This window comes from Vombatus ursinus, unplaced genomic scaffold (assembly GCF_900497805.2).
Source record: "Vombatus ursinus unplaced genomic scaffold, bare-nosed wombat genome assembly UNPS02014785.1, whole genome shotgun sequence".
Taxonomy (NCBI): Eukaryota; Metazoa; Chordata; class Mammalia; order Diprotodontia; family Vombatidae; genus Vombatus; species Vombatus ursinus.
In genome coordinates, this window is record NW_020954563.1 from 15,444,135 (window position 1) to 15,465,368 (window position 21,234).

At 50.3% G+C, this 21,234-nt stretch overlaps 1 protein-coding gene across 4 annotated transcripts in view; it reads left to right on the forward strand.

Annotated features, from left to right (window-relative positions):
* The first annotated feature begins 585 nt into the window (after positions 1–585).
* RNF44 (ring finger protein 44) overlaps positions 586–21,234 on the forward strand; it is a 31,020-nt gene continuing 10,371 nt past the window's right edge. Inside the window, exons 1-3 of one of the 4 annotated variants that reach the window (XM_027867168.1) lie at positions 586–651; positions 20,088–20,259; positions 20,854–21,070. In XM_027867168.1, the coding sequence (XP_027722969.1) occupies positions 20,153–20,259; positions 20,854–21,070 (324 nt within the window). In that variant the 5' untranslated portion in view covers positions 586–651; positions 20,088–20,152. Of the gene's footprint in view, positions 652–9,939; positions 10,044–20,087; positions 20,260–20,853; positions 21,071–21,234 lie in introns of those variants that run through there. The other 3 variants (XM_027867167.1, XM_027867169.1, XM_027867170.1) reach the window with 3 other exon arrangements.

Below are 21,234 nucleotides of genomic sequence, written 5' to 3' on the forward strand. Positions count from 1 at the left end.
GCTAGCCCTAAAATGTAAAATGTACCCCTGAAGGCGCTGGGCCACTTCTGCTTCTAAAGCAGGTTCCCAATGCCTACTGTCTCGTCCTACCTAGCCCCTATCGCTGGTACTACACCGATGCCCTTGGCACTTGCCCTTTCCCCAGCCCAACCCAACCCTCTTGGGGTGGACCTCTGTAGTTGTATCCAGGCAGCGTCGGGGCCGAGGGAGTGAAGTGGGGAGAGGTTTGCAGGAGACTAAGAGCAACATCTTTTTGACCTCCCCTGCCCCGCTCCTTCTCCCAGGGGGCGCAGACGGTGAGGCCCACAGACCGTTCCACTCTGTAGGGAGCACGGGGTGGGATTGAGGGGGCTGCGCAGCAGGAGCCGGGGCCCCGCGCTTCGAGGAGCAGATGGTGAGGTCCGCGGACCGTTCCACTAGGCGGCGGCCGGAGGGGGGGAGGGAGGCAGGTAGCGGGCTGCCGGGGAAAGGGGGCGGGGGGGGTGGCTGGCAACAGGGCTGCCGAGGCAACATGACGAGAGACTGAGCGCGCGGTGGCGCGCGGGCCAGAGAGGAACCGGGACTCGGGGGCGCAGCGGCCGCGAGCACACAGCCCCAGGGACGCACTGGGGGCCGGAGAATCCGTGCAGCTGGTGCCCACAGCCGAGGCAGGTAAGGCGCCCCAGCCTGGCCTCCGTGCGCCGGGGGGGGGGGGGGGGGCGGGGAGCTCTGCGCCCAGACCCTGCCCCGTGCGCCTCGGGAGCTGCAGCTCCGGGAACCCGGTGCACCCATGCTCCAGGACCGGCTGTCTCTCCTCCTGGCACTGGGGAGAAGGAAGAAGGGAAGGTGGCCGTACCTCTGTCTCTCCCTCCAGAAGCTGAGTCTCCCGCAGGCGCCCTCGCCCACCTAGACCCCAGGACCATGCAGGAAAGGGGGTTGAGCCTTGGGCTGCTGCAGGAGGTGAAGAGCTGGGGAAGGAACGCTAAGTCCTGGGGTCCTGGACACACGAGGTCGACGGGTCAGCGGGGAGGGGGAGTGGCCGCTTGGTCTTGGGGCCCCAGGCTGGGAAGGCGTGGAAGCGGAGGGAGCTCCTGGGGACCGAGAGTGGGGGTTGGGGGTCAGCTCTGCTCTGTTCTGGGGGAGCCAGCGGTGGAAGGGGTTCCTTGTGGGGGGGGGGGAAGAGAAGTTAGCTAAAAGCAGGGCCCGCTGTGAGGCTCCGGGGACTACCAGACCGACAGGATGGATGGTTACGTAAGGATCAAGAGGAGGGTGCGCGCTGTATCCCCGTGCCCCCGGGCATACAGAAGGGATGCTGAGCCCTTCAAGGGCTCTGGTGCCCTTGGGGCCCCCCAGTACGACATCTCCAGTGAGCCTGTGGGTGCGGCCCCCTCCGATCGGTGGCCGGGGGAGACTCCGGCTTGGGCTGGGAGCTTCGCCTTGGGGGCAGGAAGACAGCTGGGTCTCCCTTTCTCGGGGCGGGGGAGGGGATCGTCCTCCCATTCGTTGCCGTAGCGCCGCCCCCTTCGCCGTACTCCCGCACCTGAGCCCTCTCGCTGGGCTGCGGACTCTATGAGATTTAGAGCTGGAACGCCTCTTAGGAATCATCTAGTCCAATGTCCTCATTTTATAGATAAGCAAACTGAGACATAGTTAAATGACTTGCCCAAGGTCACATAAAGTAAGTAGCAGAGGCAGGATTCGAACCATGTTCTTCTGATTGCAAATCCTGAGCCCTTTCCAGTACAGAGCACTGCCTAAGTTCAGTGTCGGACGAGTAGCGTGGTCCGGGCACTTAGGCCGGATGCGAACTTCCCTAGTTGAGCCGAGCGAGGAAGCTCCGCTGGGAGCTCGGATTTCCGAGTCCGCCCCTCCTCCCCCTTCCTGACTCAGGACGCTTTCCCTTACCCGCGGACTCGCAGCCTCTGGCCTCCCCGCGAGACCACTTGCTGCAGCCTGAGCTGGGACAACAGAGCTTGGCGAAGGAGGCGTGCCTCCCACCAACTCCACCATCTAACGGACTACAAGTCCCAGCATGCACCGCTCGTAGCAGCACGTTGCGCTACCAAGAAACTCGGGCTACGCTGAGAGCGGACGCCGCACCGCGGTCGCGGGCTGAGCGCTGTCCTGACTAATTGGACTCCTCTCCCCACCCCCAAGCTCTCGGAACTCGGAGTTCAAAAACTCAGCTGAGTTGGAGACCCGGGTCTGCGCCTAACCAGCTCTGAGACCCTGGTCTTGAGATTCCACTTTTGTAAAATAGAGATAATAAAGCTTGGGAAAAACTATTTAAACACTGAGGCAGAAGTGGGGTGGGGAAGGGACGTGTTTTATTCTTGCGTTTTTTTAAGGTTTGCACTGATCTTCCCTGGGAGGACTTGGAGCAAGGTGGGGGGGGGCGGGGGGAATCAGAGAGGTGGATTTTAGCTCCATAGGAGGAAGAATTTCCTAAGATATAGCGCTGTCCAAAGGGGGTGACTGAGAGACTGTCCATTCTCCTCCCGCAGAGGCTGGATGTCCTCCTTTCAGGAATGCTGTGCAGAAGGGCCCTGCGTGGGGTGAAGGGTGGGAGAAATTACTGAAAAGCATAGGGTGCTAGAGATCATTTCTAACCCTGAAGTCCTTCCTGAGTGTCAGAGCCCTGAGAGGTTTTGAGCTGAGGGAACGAAGTCCCCCATGAATTTGCAGCGAGGTTGCTTGGTGTGTGGACTGGGGAGTCAGAGGATCTGGGTACAAATTCTAGCTATGCTACTCATTACCCCTCTCAGTTCTCTCCTTTGTAAAATAAGGGGTTTGGACTAGCTAATCTCGCCCAAGACTCCTTCCAGCTCTAAATTCTATGATTAAGAATGTATGATTGCTTCAGCCCCACACCCCACATGTCAAATAAGGGCCCCATTGCACTCGTGAGATTTTTTAGAGCAGAATGGTTTTTCGTAATGGTCCACTATTTTATTCTCCTGGAGCAGATAGATCTTAAAAGGCTATCTATCCTCTTTGGGACAGATGGTCCCTGAGGACCCACTCTCCCTCTCCTCAGAGAAATATTTCCTAAGAGTTCACTGCAGCCCTCTTCCTTGAACAGAGAAGTCTGTCAGAAATTTTCTCCGGGGATAGACAATCCCCAAAGAGCCACCATCTTTCCACTCCTGGGATAAATGATCCTTAGGGATGCATTGTATCCTTTTCCCTGGAGCACACAGTCCCTAAAGTCTTGCTATTTCCCTCAGAGATACAGTCAATCCTGGCAGATACCTATAAAGCACCAGCTATGAGCTAGCAGGCAGAAGTGATATTGTGAAGCCAAGGCAAATTTTACTTCAAGCAGAAATGAGACACGGATAAGAAGCAATGCCAGAGAAATACAAAGACTTACGCAAAATCATATGGCTAATAAGTAGCTGAGCTAGGACTTGAACTCATATCATCTGACTTTAAATTCAGGACTTTTTCTAGTATACATTTCTATGCCTCATTTTTTTTTCTCCCCATAAATGGAGCTATGCTTCCTGAACATTCCCTACAAGCACTGAAGGGACGAAAAAAACAGAGTGTCACCAGTACTATCACCAACATGGGATCTCCAAGGAAGACTTAGACACCCCAGGAGCAACATGAGAATTTCCCAGCAATCTGAGCTATCCAGTAATGGAATGGGCTGCCTTGAAAAGTAATGAGTTTTCTGCCACTGGAGGTTTTCAATTAAAGATTGGAACAGACAACTTTTTTTTCCCCTTTTCTGGGGGCTAGGCAATGGGGTTAAGTGACTTGCCCAAGGTCACACAGCTCTATCCACTGTGCCACCTAGCTGCCCCACACACAATTTCTGAAATCCTTTGCAACCCTAAAACCTACAGTCTTATAAATATGATCATGGAATAAACTGGCAAAAAAAAAAGGAATTTGGAGGGAACATCAAACATCCAAACATTTCAGGAGAGCCTGCTCTGTAGCACAGACACATCAATTGATAAACATGTATTAAGCTCCTATTTTGTACAGGGCACCTACTTTGTGCACAGAGGATACAAAAACAAGAGACCCTGCCCTCAGAGTTTACATTCTAATGGGCAGATACAACATGTTCACAGAGAAATAAATATAAAGTGATTTGAGAGGTTGGCACTAACAACCAAGGGGATCAGGAACAGTCTTTTGAAGGAGGTGACCCTTGAGCTGTAGGATATGTTGTGAAAGGTGGGCTGTGAGCCCTTTGGTTTGAGTGAGCATTGCATGAGATAAGGCTGGAAAAGTAGGGTGGCATCAGATTGTGAAGGGCTTCAAATGCTAGCCCACCAGTGAGGCACTGGCTCCCTTTAAGGCTCAGCACAAACATCACCTCCTTCAAGAAGTCTTTTCTGATTTCTCCCAGGTGTTAGTACCTCTCTCAAAAATCACTTTTTATTCATCTTGTGTATATCGTGTCTGTCCCCATGCTTATGATTGCATCTGTGTATATGTTCTACTAGCTGTTGCCCCTTCAGGACATTACATCTCCTGCCTTCCTGCCTTTGCAAAGGCTGTCCCTGTGCCTGGAATGCTCTCTGTACTCATCTCCCTCCACCTCTTGGAACCTCAGGTTGGTTACCTTCCGGTTGAAGTTCAGATGTCCCTTCCTTTAAGAAGCCAGGCAGTATGAACTTTAGACACAAATGCCGATAGATAGATAGATAGATATAGATATACATACATACACACTGATGCATAGACTCCAGACCTAATCGGAGAGCCAAGAAACTCTCCAAGTTATTCTCGATGGAAGAGAGTTGGGGGATGGGGGATGGGGGATGGAGCCTTGAAAGAGAAGGTCCTAGACCCTAGAGAAGTGTTTCCCCAGCCACCCTTCTGCTGTCACCACCCAGCAAGCACACGCTCTTCCACTGAATGTCACAGAATCAGAGTTGGAAGGGTCTTCAGAGATCCAACCCAGACCTAAAGAGAAACTCCTTCTACAACATTCCTGTGAAGCAATCATCCAACTTCCTGTTTTAAGAAACTCATTACCTCCTTGGGCAACCCATTCCATATTTGCACAGCTCTATTCAGACATTGTTCCTTACTTTGAGCCAAAATCAGTCTATACAACTTTTCTATTTGTTATTACTGGTTCTGTCCTTCAAGGCCTAGTGAAACAAGCTTAATTTCTCTTCCCAGTGACAGCCCTTCAAATTCTTGAAGAAAGGAATCACATCTCCCCTCAACCTTGTCTTCCCCAGGCTAACCCAGATCTCTCAAAAATATATACTCATATAACATGCTTTCCCATCCTGTCCTGTAAGGCTAATCTGAGCTCCCCAGGGGACAATAGCTAGCATTTACATAGCACTTTAAGGTTTGCAGAGTGCTTTATAGATGTTGTCTCCAGGACTACTCCTGGCCAGGTTGTGCTGTGTGGATTCTGCCAATTACTTAACCCCTCTGGGCAGCAGCTCCCCTCCTGAGAAAATGGAGGGGATATTGCCTGTGGAGGGGTGAGGGTGAAGGGCCCTGGAAGAAAGATGTTTTATGGGTCCAGTGGAGTCAGTGCTGCTGGGGAGGTGACCTCCCTCCAATCCCCACCCTGGCTGTGAGCAGCTTTTTGGGGGCGAGGAGACTAACCAGATGTGATTCAAAAGCAGGAACTCGAGCTTGCTGCTGGCCTCTGCAAGCACCCAGACTTCCTGTCCTTGCAAGGTGCACTTGGTAGAGGCTAGCTCCTTCCAACACCAGACTGGGCTCTTGCTGTTCCTCCCCTGCATCCTTCCTTCCTCTTCCCTGCCCCCCATCAAAAAAAACAAACAAACAAATAACTCATACACTGAATAGTGGCAATAGTCTCTCCAGAACGTCTGGTTTTCCCGAATACCAGGTAACACAGGAGGTTTCTCTTTGTGTTTAGGGTGGGTGATGATGCACACTGGTAGTAAAGCGAGCTCAGATAAGACCCTAAGATTGTGGCTAGTGAAACCGGTCGGAGGTCAGAGTGGGGGAAGCAAGTACCAACTCATAGCTTATGGGATGTTAGAGCTGGCAGGACCTGTCAGAGCTGGAAGGAACCTTAGAATGCTGTGTAGAATACCAAACCTGGAAGGGACTTTACCACATAAAAAACGTACAGAAGGTCCTCCTGGAACTTTCCAAGTGTTGATAAAGCTCCCGTGCCTGACACCATGGAGGATCCTTTCTCTAGACCTGCCTCACTAATCTCATCTATAAAATGAATGCTGGTACTAGTGGCTGGATGGTCCTTGGATTTAAAGCCCAATCTGATTTTCTCTCTGGTCCTGAGTTCTCCATTTTGTAAAATGAGGGAATTATACTGAATAACTTCCATGGTGCCTCCCAGCTGGAGTTCTTGTGCTCCTAGGTGCTACAGAGCCAAGTTCCCTCAATATCTCTCACCCCTGCAGGAGTACTGGGGGGGGGGGTTGATGGATTATAGTGGTCCCACACAGGCATTTAGGGCGCCAGGAAGGGGGTAATATAGCCACAAGATGGACTGGGATGGTCCAGCCTTGGTATGGTCAGTGTTAGAACATATGCATGTAGTAAGCCAGGCTGTATGACCTGGCATGACCACAGGAGAGAATAGAAAGGGCTGGGAGGTTCAATAGGGTGGTCTCCCCTTCCCCTGTGCCATCCCCAGGGTATGATATCATCAGGTGGCTATTCATGGGTGTCTGTCCTCATTAAGACTCAAAGTTTGGCTGTTCTGGGACTCCCACACAGCACATACCAGTGTGGGAGTAAGCAGTAGTGATGGCTGTGAGATCAGATCCAGTCATTTGTCATTTCTGTGAATCCCCTCAGCTGAGCTGCGTTCCAGTTCCTCCTATCTTTAGTTGGAAGGGCCCTTAGAGTACACTGAGCCTAGGCCCTCACTTCCAGGCCCCTGGAGTATACCATGTAATTTAAAGAGAAGCAAAATTGAGGCTGGCTAGGTAGGGAAGGGGCAGATTGTGGAGAGTACAAAAAATGTTAAGATTGAAGCACATATCTTAAATATATACATGTAGAAAGCCCGTATGGGAAAGGGGATAATGACTAGGTCTTGAGCCAAGGAAGCCCTTCCATTCAAGTCCCAGCACATCCTGGCTGTGTGACCTTGGGCAAAGTCACCTAATCTCTCAGTGCTCTAGGCAACTAACACTAAGACTAAGACCAGACTAGGGTGCTGGACCTGCATTGGTAAAGCGAGTTTTACATGCCAATGAAATCACTGGGCTAGGCCCTGTCCTTTAGATTTGCAGAAGCAATGCATCAGTGATGTAGGTTGGTCTTGAGTGGGACGTAGAATGTCAGAGCTAGATAGAATAAGAAAAGACGTCAGATCCTAGAACACAGAAAAAGCAGGACTTGGAAGGGACATCAGAACGTAGAACACAGAAAGTCAGAGGTCAGAGCAGCCTCAGAACCTAGAATATCAAAAAATGGGAGGGACCTTAAGGCATAAAATATCCAGAGGTAGGGGATGGTGAACCACCAACCCCTCTCATTTGTTGTCCCAAGGTCACTCGTCAGGTCGCTCTGCCACTACCGGTTAGTGAGATTCGAGACTCCAAATCCTTTATCCTTAAAGTGAGGACGGAGGAGGCTGGGCTGGGCATGATTAGGGCCGGTTTTTTCACCAATTATGGCCTGGGAAGCCATGAGTAGGACTGGCAGGTGCAGAGGGGAGGGGTTGCTCTGAAAGCTTCATGTTCCTACATATGCTCTGGGAACTGGGGACAACGCCAAGGCTTATGGCCACAGGCCAGCTCCACTCCCCAGAGAAAGCTCCTGGACAGGACAGATGGGCGTTAGGACCGCTGAGTTCCAGTTGGGGGTCTGGCACCCACCCCTTCTCTCCGGACCTCGGTTTCTTTTCATTGTAAAAATTTGTGGCTTGGACTAGACAGTCTCTAAGCTCCCTTCCACGAGTGACCGCACCAGGTGCACGGAAGCTCCTCCGGGAGGAGAGGAGCGAAGCAAGCACGCTTCTACCTCGCTGGGCTGGGCGCAGTCCCCCGCGCCTCTGCCTGGGACATCAGCTCACAAAGTTTTCTCGGCTCCTCCTCTTCGCCGTTGGATTCGCCCACTATAAACCGGGGGTAGGGGGAGGAGGGAAAGGAGAGGGAAGATGGGATTGTGACCTAATCCTCGGGTACCGCCAATCCGCAGTAGGTAGACGTTAGCTAATTTGCATCTGGAGCCTCTCATTGGCCGCGCACCAGGTTCTTTTTCTTAAAGGGGCCCTGCTGTAAACACTAAACCGTGGAGGAGTAACTCTGGGTTTGAGAACCTGACGTCATCGCGGTGCAGCGAAGCCCACGGTGACGTCATCGCTAGACCTGGTCCTTCCAGGCCACTTGGCTTTTGGAGTTTCCACTCCCTACTGGGCAACACCTGGGTCCTACCGAGGTCAGTTGTCTAGCTGACCTAAGAGAAAATCCTGTCCCTTCTTCGGTTACAGGCACATACTGTGACCGCTGGGAAGTTCTCTCATGAGCCTGTTCCCTGATATTGCCTTCCACGGGGGTGTTGTATGGCAATAAGGTGTAAGCGTCAAAGGACTATAGGTTGTTATAGCTGGAAGGGACTCTATAAATTACATGATAGAACCAGTGACTTGACCTTTTTATAGCTTAACTTGAAGGAGCCTCAGAAATCACCTAATCCACACAGCAAATTTTGCACGCAAGGATGGACCCAGAGTGACTTCCCCAGATAATAAGTAATCAGGATTCTTTCCAAAGCACTTCAAAGGGCACTGAAGCATGTAAAGTGGAAAGAGACCTTGCTCTGGAGTGGGAGGCGGTGGGCAAGTAAATTTAAGTCACTTAAATTCTCTGGGCATCAGTTTCCTCGTTTGTAAAACGAAGGAGTTGGACTAGGAGGCCTCTGAGGTGTCTTTCAGCTCTCTATTAATTAGAGCTATTGAAATTCGTTCAGTGCCCCTCCTTTTAAGCACTGGGCTTATGAAAGAACCTTTGCTCTGGAGGGCTCCACAGACAACAACCAGGGCTTGCAAGAAAAGGGTACCATAATTTAATCTCCCACCCCCCCCATGATTTACCCAGCCCAAAATGGTTGCTCCCCTCTCCCCTTCACTTAACCCTTCAGGCAAAGCTTAGATTTTTATTAGAATGAGCCCCAACTTACAGCCAGTAGGTGCTTTAAAACATTTGATGAATTGCATTAAAGCCCAGCGCTCCCACTGACTTGTGTGACCTCGAGCAATTTATTTCTTTATCTCGGTTCTCCAGGCCTCAGTTTCCCCACTCTGTAAAATAAGTTACATTTGATGGTTCCTAAATGTAGTCCAACCTTTTCCAGCTCTAGATCCAGTAGTTGCTCAATGCAAACCGCCGAATAATCAGTACGTTCTGGCTCACTTGTGTACGGGCAAGATAAGTGGGGAGAAGGAAGAAACTGGGGGGGGAATGCAAAAAAAACTCCCCCTGCCCAAAATGGCGGGCCCAGGAATCACGTGCTCCGTGAGGAGGGGGAGGGGTCCTGAGCCCTCCCACACAGTGGGAGGGGCGGAGCAGGAGGGGGAAGTCTTAGATCCTGGCGCGCTCCCGTGTCCCTCCCCTCTCCCCTCCCCCGAGAGCCTTGGCGCGCGCTCCCGCCGCTGCTCTCGCGGCCCCCGAATGTTGTGAATCAAATGTTTGGTTCGTTCCATCCCCCCGCTGCCGCCGCCGCGGACAGTTCTTAAAGGGCCAGTTACCCCGGAACAGGGATCAGGAGGCGGCGGTGGCGGCGGCCCCGGCTGGGGATCAGCCCGCGGCCCGCTGCCCCCCAGCCCCAGCCCCGGGCTAGCTCGGGGTGGGGGGGGAGAGGGGGGCTACGCGGTCGGAGGAGAAAACAAAGAGTCGCCGGAAGAAGCCCGGCGGGGGGGCGGGGGTGAGGGGTGAGGGGAGGGCGGTAGACATTGTTCCGCAGGGCGGGGGTTCTTAAAGGGGCCGAGCTGCGCCCCCAGCCTCGCTCCGCTCTCGGGCCGGATCCAGCCGTCCAGGCTCGGGAACAAAGGGAAGCGGCCCCGGGGCTGCAGCCGGGAGGCTGAACGGCCACTTCGCCTCGCCTCACTTGGTCTCTGCGCTCCGCAGGTGAGTGAGCTCGCCCGCTTCTTCACCTCCACCTACTGCCCAATTCCCCCAGCCCCTGGAGCCCCAGCCCCCTAGAGCCCTTGCCCTGGGGCAGAAGGGGGCATAGTGGGTTGGCCTTTTAGGGGTTAATTCCAGATGCGCTGCGGGTCGCGGGCGGGGGGTGGGGGGGTAAGGCCGGAGAGTCAAAGTTGGTCCCATCCGGGGTGGGGGGGAGGGAGGGAATCCCCGCTTGATCCTCTCCCTTCCTCCCTTCCCTAACGACCCTGGCAGAATCTAGGCTAGGTGGGAAAACCGTGATCACTCTGGCCCCTGGAGCTGGGCACTGAGGGGGTGTTGGGGGCGTTCTCCCCCTCCCCCTTTAGCCCCCTCCCCCGTGGTGTGTGAGGAAATGTAACCGTCCGGAACGCAGCCGCCGCCGCCTCCCGCTCCTTTGTTTGTTGCTTTTGTTTGACGCCGAGCACATGGTCTTCGAGCCGCGGCTCTTAAAGCCACAGCTCCCTCACCCGGCCCGACCCCCAGGGCGCCTTTGCTACCCCTTCTCCTCCCCGCCCCGAGGCGCTGGGCTCTGCCTGGCCCTTAGCACAAAGGCTTGGGCTCCGGGTGGCCTCCCTGGGGGCTGGTGAGAGCCGCTTCCTCCGGGAAGGTGGTTTGGATTGCCACCCTTCCCCGACACCCCCATCTGTGCCCCCCGAAGCCCGGGGGGTTGGGGTGGAGGTCGTTAATATCGGAGAATTAGGAGGCCTGAGTTTGGGGAGAGAAAGTAGGGACCCCCAAGCACCCCGACTCCTTCTGTCTCTTACTTTGATCCCGAGTCCACTTTACAATTCGGTAGAAGGAGTGTTGGACTGGGGGAGGCAAGAGACCTGGGTCCAGTGCTGACCCCTGCCACTAACGCTGTGTGACCTTAGGCAAGTTCCTTTCCCTCTCTTGGTCTTAGTTTTCTCATTTGAAATATGGGAATAATGCTTGCATTACCTCCTTTATCCTGCTAATCTAAAGAAAAGCCTAGTGTGAGCTTTGAAAGGCTGCATAAATAGGCGTTCTTTTCTCTCAACTTTGGCAGAGTTGGTGTTTAGATTCACTCTGTGATATCAAGAACCCTATAGGGAGAAATTCCCAGCTGAACTGGAAGAACTTCTAGCTGGGTTATAAATAATCCCCTTCGGCAGACCCCACTTTGTGGCTTCCACATTCAGTATGTATGGGCTTTGATGGCCGGCTTTAAGTATTTGGCCCCCCGTGGGTCAGAATCAGGATCAGCTTGGGAGGAGACTATGAGGAGGAAGACAGGTTTAGACTGCATTAAAAGAATTTGGAATAGGGATTCCTTCCCATCTTGGAAGTGTTGATTTAAAGGCTAGATTGGGATGTTGGAGAGGAGATTTCTGGCCTGCCTTCATGTTAGCATTAAATTTCCTAAAGTTCTTCCAGAATGAAATTCTGTGAGTCAGTAACTGGGATACATAGCTTCCTTTTTCTTGAATCCACAAAATGTCAGAAGTGGGAGGGATTTCAAAACTCTTCCATATACCATCCCCCTGGTTTTGCTGTGGAGGAAACTGAGGCCCAGAGAAGGAAGGGTCTCTTCTAGTCCTACTTGAGACTCTCTGGCCTTGCCGGCCCCCCCCCCCCCCCCCACATACACAGTTGGTGTGACAGGGAGAGCTGTTAGTTCAGTCCATGTCTACTGATTTCCATCAGCAACTCATGCTGCCTAAAAGCCTGGTTAGAAGACTGAATATTGTGAGGTCCATTTTATAGAGGAGGAAACTGAGGTTTGGGGAGTGTTTGAATGTCCAGGGTAAAACAAGTGAGTCAGTGCCAGAACTTTGGCTGAAACGCAGGTGGTTAGACTCCGACTGCATCATACCATAGAGACAGTCATGCTAGTGATTGACCCTCAGGAGTCCTGATTTCCCAGCACAGGAGCCACAGGGTTCTGGGCTACAAGTGGCTTGCATCGTTCTTCCAGAGGGTCCAGGCTGCTGCTCAGCCGCTTCAGGAAATTATGTGGACTGGGTTTTCTTGTCCTGCTCTGGATGGAAACACTGACAAGTCTCCATTTGCCTTTGTTTTGGGAAGAGTACTGAGAGTCACTAGCCCTGGCTCTGCCCCTTAGCAACTAGTAATAATGTTACTTAAGCAAATCATTTCCCTCATCGGAGCCTCAGGTTCCTCATCTTCAAAAAGATGGTTTCCCAGGTCTTTCACATTCTGTGAACTAGAGAAGTCAGGAGACCTGGGATCTAGTCTCTGGTACCGCTCCTTTCTGTGACTTTCGCCTCAGTTCCGGCACCTATGTGATGGGAAGAGCACATTTCCCAAATCTTTTCCAGGTTTGTTGTGAGAAAGTAGAAGATGAAAACTCCCTGGTATTTCTGTTACCCATTTAGAGGACTGGGCAGGGTCTTCACAGAACCCAATGACAGGGTCATAGGTCTGAGCAGAAAGGGACCTCAAAGGCCATCTGGCCAACTCCCTTCATTTTACAGATGAGGAAACCGAGGCCCACAGAGGCCAGGTAACTTGCCCAAGGTCTCACATGTAGGAAATTAAACCCAGGTCAACCGACCCTCAGAGCCAGTCGGTGCTCTGACCACTCCTTGCTTGAGTCTTTCTGTATCTAGTCTAGCCTGCCTAAACACTCAATCAGACAAGACCAGAGCTTGGCGCTCTTTTTCCTGTTCCACAGCCCTAGGTGAAAGAACAATCTGTCTTTGCTTTATTGATTTGAAGGTGGCTTTTGTCTTTTAGTTCTCAACATTTGGTTTCTTAAAGACTCTGTCCCATCCCCTTGACTTTTAAAGAGGAGGGAGGCTTAGGTTTCAAAAGGAGAAGCGATTTCCTTGTTCCTGAAATGAGACACTTCTGTCTCCGACTCCCAAGCATTTTTGCATCTGTCCCCCATTCCTAGAGCACTCTCCCTCCTCATCTTCACCTCCTGGCTTCCTTCAAATCTCAACTAATGTTCTACCTTTGGCAAAGAGTCGTTGCTAGTCCTTAATTTTAGTGCCTTCTGTCTGAGACTCGCCTCCCCCCATTTATCCTATATAGTGTATGTATCTTGTTTGTATATAGTTGTCTACATATTTTTTCTCCCATTAAATTGTAAGCTCCCTGAGGGCAGAAACTTTTTGTTCTTCTTTGTATCCACTTAACCAGGTGCCTGCTACCTACTAGGCACTTAAAAAATGTCCAGTGACTGATGGACTGATTTTTCCAATGTCACTCCATGAGGCATCACAGTTTGGTGAATAAAGCTTTGGACTTGGAGTCAGAAGACCTCAATTTGTCACTGTGTGACCTTGGACAATTCCCTTCCATACTTGGGCTTTTAGTTTCCTCTGCAAAATGAGAGGGTTGGATCTCCTGATATTTGAAGGCCTTTCCCCCTCTGATGATCTGTGAGTCAGGGGCAGAGCCAGGACTACTAGTTTGGGAGTCTGACTCCTAGGCCAAGGCCACAAGGAAAAGTGTGGGAGAAGGAGGAAGAAAAATCATTGGGTAAAATAGCATTCTTATTATCTGTGGATTTCTTTTCTCTGAGCTTTCTTTTCCCTCCCCCAGCCTGGTTGCCATGGGGTGAAGGTTGGTTGAGTGTGAATAAAAAGCAGAGAGGATTTAGAAATAGACATTAGGCCTGGCTCCCATTTCTGGTGCACTTTTTACTAAGTGCTTTCATCATGGCAGCACTGTGAGTTTGGTGGTATAAATATATGATTATCCCCATTTGACAGATGAGGAAGGTGAGGTTCAGAGAAAAGAGGTGTTGAGCCAGTCAGCTAGGATTTGTTAGGCTCCTACTGTGTGTCAGACACTGTGCTAATCACTGAGGATACAAAGAAAGGCAAAAAAAAAAAAAAAAAAACAAACCCAGTCCCTGTCAGTCTCAAACTCACAGACAACATGCAACAACAATTATGTACAAATAAGATAGAGACAGGATGAATTAGAGGTAGTTTCAGAAGAAAGGCACTAAGCTAAGGTTTCTTAGCCATTGTCATACAGCTAAGAAATAAAAGTGAGGATTCCGGTCCCAGTTTTTTTGCCTTCAGGTGGCTTCCTCCACTAAATTTAGTGCAGTCTCCTACCTTTGAGTCATTTGCCCTCTTGGCCTTTTGCCTTTCAGGCTCTGCCAGTCCATAACACTGTGTCCCCACCTTTTTGTCACCTACTCCTGAGGTGCTGGATGCTAATGGAGTTAGTCCCAGCTCTGCTGACAAATTCCCACAACAAACTTGTGTTCTCTAATCTCCAGACCACAGCTGCTATACAGCATTCTTTTTATTCCCTGGTTGACTTTTGCGCTCCCTACAGTGGGGATGCTGGATCTTTTTCCTCTCTTGTCCAGGCCACCTTCACAACAACCAAAGCCATCCATACTTATCACTCTCCCCTCCTAGATTCCCTAACTCAGAGTAATAACAGCTAACATCTGTGTAGCACTTACTATGCCCCTGGTGCTATGATAAGCACTCTAGTCTCAACTGATTCTCCCGACAACCCTGGGAGATAGGTGCTATTATTACAACCCTATTGTAGAGATGAAGAAAAAGGCAAACAAAAGTTTAGTGACTTACCTAGGGTCACACTGCTAGGAAATGTCTGAGGCCAGATTTGAACTCTGGTCTTCCTGGCTCCTGGTACTCCATCTGCTGTGCCACCTAGCTACTCCTAGAACCTCCTACATCTTCAGCTGCCCCTTCCTTTTTTTTGCTTTAGGCTCTGGGAAAGAGTTAAGAAAGAGAGAGTAATGTCTAATTTCCAAGCTAAGCCTCTACTTTGTGCCCTCCAGCTCAGTCCTTCCAGTCTCTGGGATCATCCCCCTCTGCCATTCTTTTCCACTCTTATCTTCAATTTCTCCTTATCTCCTGGCTGCTGGAACTGCCTACAAACTTGCCACTTCTACCCTATTGTTAAAAATTTTTCCCTTGACCCTACCATCCCCTCATGCTATTGTCTTATATTCTCTTTTGCTGTCAGATTCTCACAGAAAGTAACCACTGCTCAGTGCCCCCACTTCCTCTCCACTGTTTTAACTCCAACCTCTCACCGTACAGTATGAAAGATCATCCGTTCATTAGATTTAGCCACTCTTCAGTCTTCATTCTCCTTGACTTTATACAGTATTTGACCTTGTCAATCACCCCTCCTCCTGGCTACTCTACTCCTACTCCCTTGATTTCTGTAACCATTCCCTTTTAGACTCTGACTACTTTATCTTCTCTCTCTTCCCGCTAAACAGTGGTGGTTGTATGAATGACTGAACCCAAGCACCTAATAAAGTCTTGCCTTCAAGAGCTCAAAGTTATACCTTGGAGTCAGGAGACCTGGGCTCTGCCGCTGACTCACAGATCAGAACTGAAGGCACCTCTGTGATCACGGAGCCCCACCAGCCATGTTCAATTAAATTCAACAATTTATTTTATAGACAAGGCAGCCGAGCTACAGGGAAAAGGCACTTGCACAAGTCTCACAACTCCTCAGAAGTGCTAGAGCTGGGACATGAACCTAGCTAGGTCTTCTAACTCCCCAGGTCTAGTATATTTTCCACTTACTGGTTCATGGCCAAATTGTAGGTCTTCAGTTTGGAGGCAAAGATAGCACTTGCAGGAGGGAAATCTCCCTGGGGACATTGGAATTCAGGTTTCATTTGACATTGGTGAGATATTGGTACCAGGAGCCCCTGGTTCCAAACATGTTGTCAACTCACTTTTAACCAGTGGCTTAGAAAACCATCCCCTTCTCTTCACTTACATGACCTGGACTCATAGTTGAAACTCTCATCACCTCTTACCTGGACTATTGCAATAATTGGTCTTGATGCCTGTAGTTTCCTCCCCTCTCCAATTAATCTTTCATACAGTTGACAGTTTTATCATTCCTAAAACAAAGATCTGACCATCTCCTGCCCCTGCTCAGAAAACTTCATTTATTTCCCTTCTTACTTATTCCCTCAAATATGAACACATCCATTTGGCATTTCAGACCATGGAGCTTATCTTTCCATGCTCATGTCTCATGTGCTCTGCCATCCAGCGTTGCATCTCGCATCGCTGTCTTCTCATACCTAGAAGCACCTCACTCTTCATCTCGGCCTCTTAAACCAGTAGATTCCTCCCAGGCTCAGCTTGTAAAGCTTTTCTTGATCTTCCCAGTTACTAGTTCCTCCTCCTGTACCTCTCCCAGCCCCCCCCCAGAAGTCTTTTGTATTTACTTTTAATTTATTCATTTGTCTTTGATCCCCAGAAAATGTAAATGCTGAGGACAAGGGTTTGTGTATTCCTGGCACATACCATAGTACCTGGCATATGGCAAATGTATAATAGATGCCTGTTGATTCTTAAATGAATAAAAGACATGGCCCTTTTCCTAGGAGGAAGCACTCCCCTGTTGGTGCAAAGAGGGAATATAGCCCCTGTGAAAAGAACTGCCTTGGGAGTTGAGAGATCTGGGTTCAGGTCCTCCCATGACATTGGCAGGGGATTACATCAGATGATTCCTAAGGACTCTTACAACTCTAACAGTCAGCGCCCTCACACATACATTAACACACACACACACACACACACGTAGGGTCTGAGGTGGAGAGCAAAGAGGAGTGACTCCTTCACTCAACCCAGTGGGAACATTTTGCCCTGGGCAGAAGCAATAGCTTCCCGGGCTCATTTCTTTGGATCTCATTAAACGCCTATTAACTCAGCGGCTATCTTCTGCCCGTTTTTCAGTCCAATCAGCTTTTGTACCTCTAATGATCAGGATAGGTTATATGGGCCCCAGAGGTTGTCCCAAAGAAACATTTAGAAACTGCTCTCCTGGGTCACCCTAACAACCCCTCTTGCCCAGGAACCTAAAATTCCTGTTGCTGATGGGGAGGCTGCTGGGGTAGACACATTTCTTCAGGTGTCCCCAGATGACTCAGGGCTTCCCTCTGCCACCTTCTCCCTCCCTCACTCTGCCATGGTTGGATTAAAGTCTAGTCTGAAGCCATTTGTATTTCTAGCCTGGGGCACTTGTGTTGTTGACAGGAGCAAGGGAATAGTTGAGTGAAGTATGTCCGAGCTCTGAGTTTGCCACTGCTACCTAAGGCAAAGCAAAATGGCCATTAATTTGCCCTCCTTCAGTCTCCTTCATCTGCAGAATGAGGGCCTTGGTGCAGATAAGAAATGGGGCCTGCACTCAAACCAGATTAAACTATAATTGGGAAATATTTAACAAAATAAAAATACATTAACACATAGGACTACATATTAAAACTAAGTCGTATGAAGGCACCAGGGATCCTAATGTACAGATTAGTGGTTCTTTTCTATTTGAGTTTGACCTCCCTGCCCCAGACCAGGACAGCCAAGTCAGATTCAGCTTTGGAAAAAAGCCTTGGAAGCTCTCTAAGGCCTAAGACTAAGGTATACTTTTCCCACCCTGTTGAGGAGGAGGAGGGGTCCTTCCTCTTTTCTCCTCACCTCAGACCTTATTTATTTATGTATGTGTGTTGGAGATGATTGTGGGTCCCTGCTGGCTTCATTATGTTGTATTATAGTTTTACTTATTTTGTTAAACATTTTCCAATGACATTTTCATCTGGTTTTGCTGAAAGGGAGTTGGACACCTTTGGTATAGATGGTCTCTAAGTATCTTCCAATCCTCAAATCCTCAGATCCTCTATCCCAGAGTTGGGTTGACTGGCTTCCATCCCATGCCCTCAGAGCCTTCACCATTCTAGCACTTGAATCTTTCCACATTCCCACAATACCCAGCCCCAGACCCAGCCAGCTAGTCCTTAAGTTAAGCTATCCCATCCCTGGTGGGCCTGTAGGACGGGGAAGGGAAGGGTGGTTGTTCCACTCTGCTTTGCTTCTCTGAACTCAGCAGTCTCTTCTGTCCAGTCATAGCGTCTACAGTGCCCTGTGCTATAGCATTTTAAGGTTTACAAAGGGCTTTTCTCCCAGTGACCCTTTTGAAGCTAGATAGTTCAAGGATTACTGGCCCCATTTTACAGCTTAGCCAAAGTGAGGCTAGGAAGTATAAAATCTGGGACTCAAACTCAGATCTCCTGACTCTTAAGATTAAGGCATAAAACTCAGAAATGTCAGGTCTTAGAGAGACCATCCATTTGATGAAGGAGGAAACAGGCTCTTGAGAAGTGACTTTTATGTCAAGGTCACACAGTGCCAGGATTGAGCTCTAACTTGACCCCAGGCCTTTGATTGTTAATGCCACTGCATCTCCTTCTCTCCCATTCTCACTAGTGCAGAGACCGCTAGGAAGGCAGGCAGGTGAATTTTCTGGACAGTCATTGGGACAGAGCCTTCTTGGCTTCCCCACAGTACAGCCAAGCCCAGAGCAGACTTTCAGGAGGGAAAATAGATAGCACTGGGAAAGAAGTGGTCATTGAACTGCTGACCATGAAGCCTAACCCTTCCTTCTACAAAGGAAACTTAGGGTAGGTACTTGCCCAAGGTGATACAGCAAGTCGGGGAAAGAGGTAGGATTCAAACCCAGGTCACCCACTTCCCAGCCCAGGACTTGCTGGTTGACTTGCAGGCCCAGTAATATGAAGAGGCCCTATTCCTTCATAACACCTCTGGAGTCTGCCCAGCCAGGCCCACTGCCCCAGGAATGGCAGTGCCTCTCTCCTCCCTTCTCACCACTGGCACCGTCTCTATTTCCCCAAACCCTTTCCCATTCCCACCTTCTTTGGCTCTCCCAGTAGTTCTGTCTCCATTTGATAAAGGAGGAGACTGAGGTCTGAGAAAATAGTCTGGATTTCAGAATCATAGAATGTCAGAACTGGAAGGGCCCTCCTTTTACAGCAAGGGAATCTTGCAAGGAGATGGTAGTGAAGTCAGGCTGGAGCTGGGCTTATATGTAGCATGGGACTAAGGCCCTCACCACCTGGGGAAAGGGGAAGGGTTCCAGAAATGAAAGGGTTAAGTCCTCCAGGGCTCCATTTCTGGTTAGCCAGGATGTATCGGACTTGAGCATAGGTTTTTCTGACTCCCAAGCAGCCCCTCTCCATATTGTGGATTCAATTAAAATGACTGAATTTTTTTAACTATGGATTCAACCAACATTTATTAAGCAACCCACTATGTACAAGGCAGGTACTACATAGCGCTATGCTGGAGTTACAACGAAAAGTGGAGCCAGTTCTGCTCTGAAGCTACTGCTAGTAACAAACAATGCATACCCAAACAAATAAAAGAAACAGGGACCAAACAAAGAGAAGTCATTCAGGTGTGGTAGGGAGCTGTTTTATCAGAAGTTGTGCCGTCTTGAGAGAGTGAGGAGATCCGAGTTCTAGTTCCTTTTATTTGATCTTTCTAGTGTGTGTGAATTTGTGCAAATCTTCGCTCCCCTGAGTCTCAGTTTTCCCAAAGGAGCATTCACAGGGCTGTTAGAAGGATCTCAGAGGACTTAGCTTTGAATCAGAGCTGTGCTGCTTAAGAGTTTCATGACTTTGGATGGGTCACTCCCTTCTCTGGACCTTGATTTCCCCTTTTGAAAAAAAAAGGGGTTTGGACTAGATGATCCTCAAGGTCTGTTTCAGCCCTGAAGCACTTTATAAATCAACTAGGAGGACTCAGTGAATGTGCTGATGAGATTGAAGTAGGGCCCAAAGCCTCCCTCTGGCTAAGCTTCCCCATAGAAGGATGGTAATGGCACCCATTTCTGTAATGCCTTATGGTTTCCAAAGCACTTTCTTCATCACAGTTTTGTGAGGTAGGTCCCGTATGTGTTATCCCCAATTTACAAAGAAAGAAACGAAGGTGCAAAGAAGGCAGTGAGTTACCCAAGGTCACATAGTTAGACAGTACTAGAGCGGGGATTTGAAATTAGGCCTCCTGACTCCATCCAGCTTTCCTTGTGAGCTATGAAGATTTCTAACCCAGAAGCATCCTGGGAAGACTCCTCTGTCTGTGCTTCTGTGCCCAGAGCACCAACTGAAGCTGGGGCAGCTGCTGCTTCTGGCCTCAGCAGCCCAAGCTGGGCTCCTCCTGATCTCTCTCCTTCCTTCCTTCCTTCCTTCCTTTCTTCCTGCAGATCTGGCCCTTCCCTTTCCCCAGTACTGAGGTCCAGCTCTTTCCCCCACCTTCCCGACATCACCAATGCGACCATGGGAACTGGTAGTGAATAGGCGGCCACCCTCAGCCCCCTTCAACCAGCACCGATTCTCCGGGGGACCTTGCAGTACCCCAGCACTCCTCAGGCGAAGGTAAGAGCCTCCCTTCTTACCACAGAAAGAGGAGAGGGAAGCCTTCCCAATTCACAGTGACCCAGGGTAGTGATCAAATCATTGAATTTGGAGTCAGAAGACCCAGGTTCAAATCCTGCTCTTGTACTTCTGTGACCCTAGGCAAGCCACCAATCTCTTTGGATCTTAGAGGTCATCTCTGAGGCATATGCCTGCTCCGAATCCTATGAAGGAGGAGGCAGGACACCCAGGTTTCACAGGAGTAAAGAGCTCTGCCCTTGACTCACTTTGTGGCCTTAGAAAAGCCAGTGCCCTGCTCTGGGTTTGCTTTCAAATGAATCTGCAAGTTTCCTTCTAACTCTAAATCCTCTGAATCTATAATGTCCCCCCAGTGGGGTCAGTGACCTCAGTGCTCTATCTTGCCTTGAGTTTGCTGAAAAGATTCCAAAAGGTGCCAGCCCCCCACTCCCCACAGGAGGGGGGCCTTAGGAATCTAAGGGAAGAAAGAAAGCAGTCTCCTAGTTCACCTCAGCCACCCACCGCCATCCCCCTGTCCTGGGCATCCTCCCCTGGAGATGAGGTGGTCCTAGCCAGGGCCTCGTCTCTGTGGTGCAGCCCCCCCACCCGGCGCCAGTTGGGACGACGTGATCGCCCTTTGCCCAGCTTCCTCACCCAGGATGAAAGCTTCCTGTCGACGGCATTCCCCCCCCAGCTGCAGCCTCAGCACCTCCCCATAGAGGAGCCTCGCACCTTCGCCCTCGCCGGCACATCACCCCGAATGCTCCACCCAGCTGCCCAGCAGACCCCATTCATGGTTGATCTCCACGAGCAGGTAGGCTGGGACAAGTGGTGGAGTGGAGGGTCCCTATTGTCCCCATCCCATCCCCTAAGAAGACAGGACCATCTCCTACCTCAGACCCTGGCATCTTCAGGGAAGATGGTCCCAGGAAAAAGGAAGAGTCCTGAACCAGGAGTCAGCTGACCTGTGTTCAGATC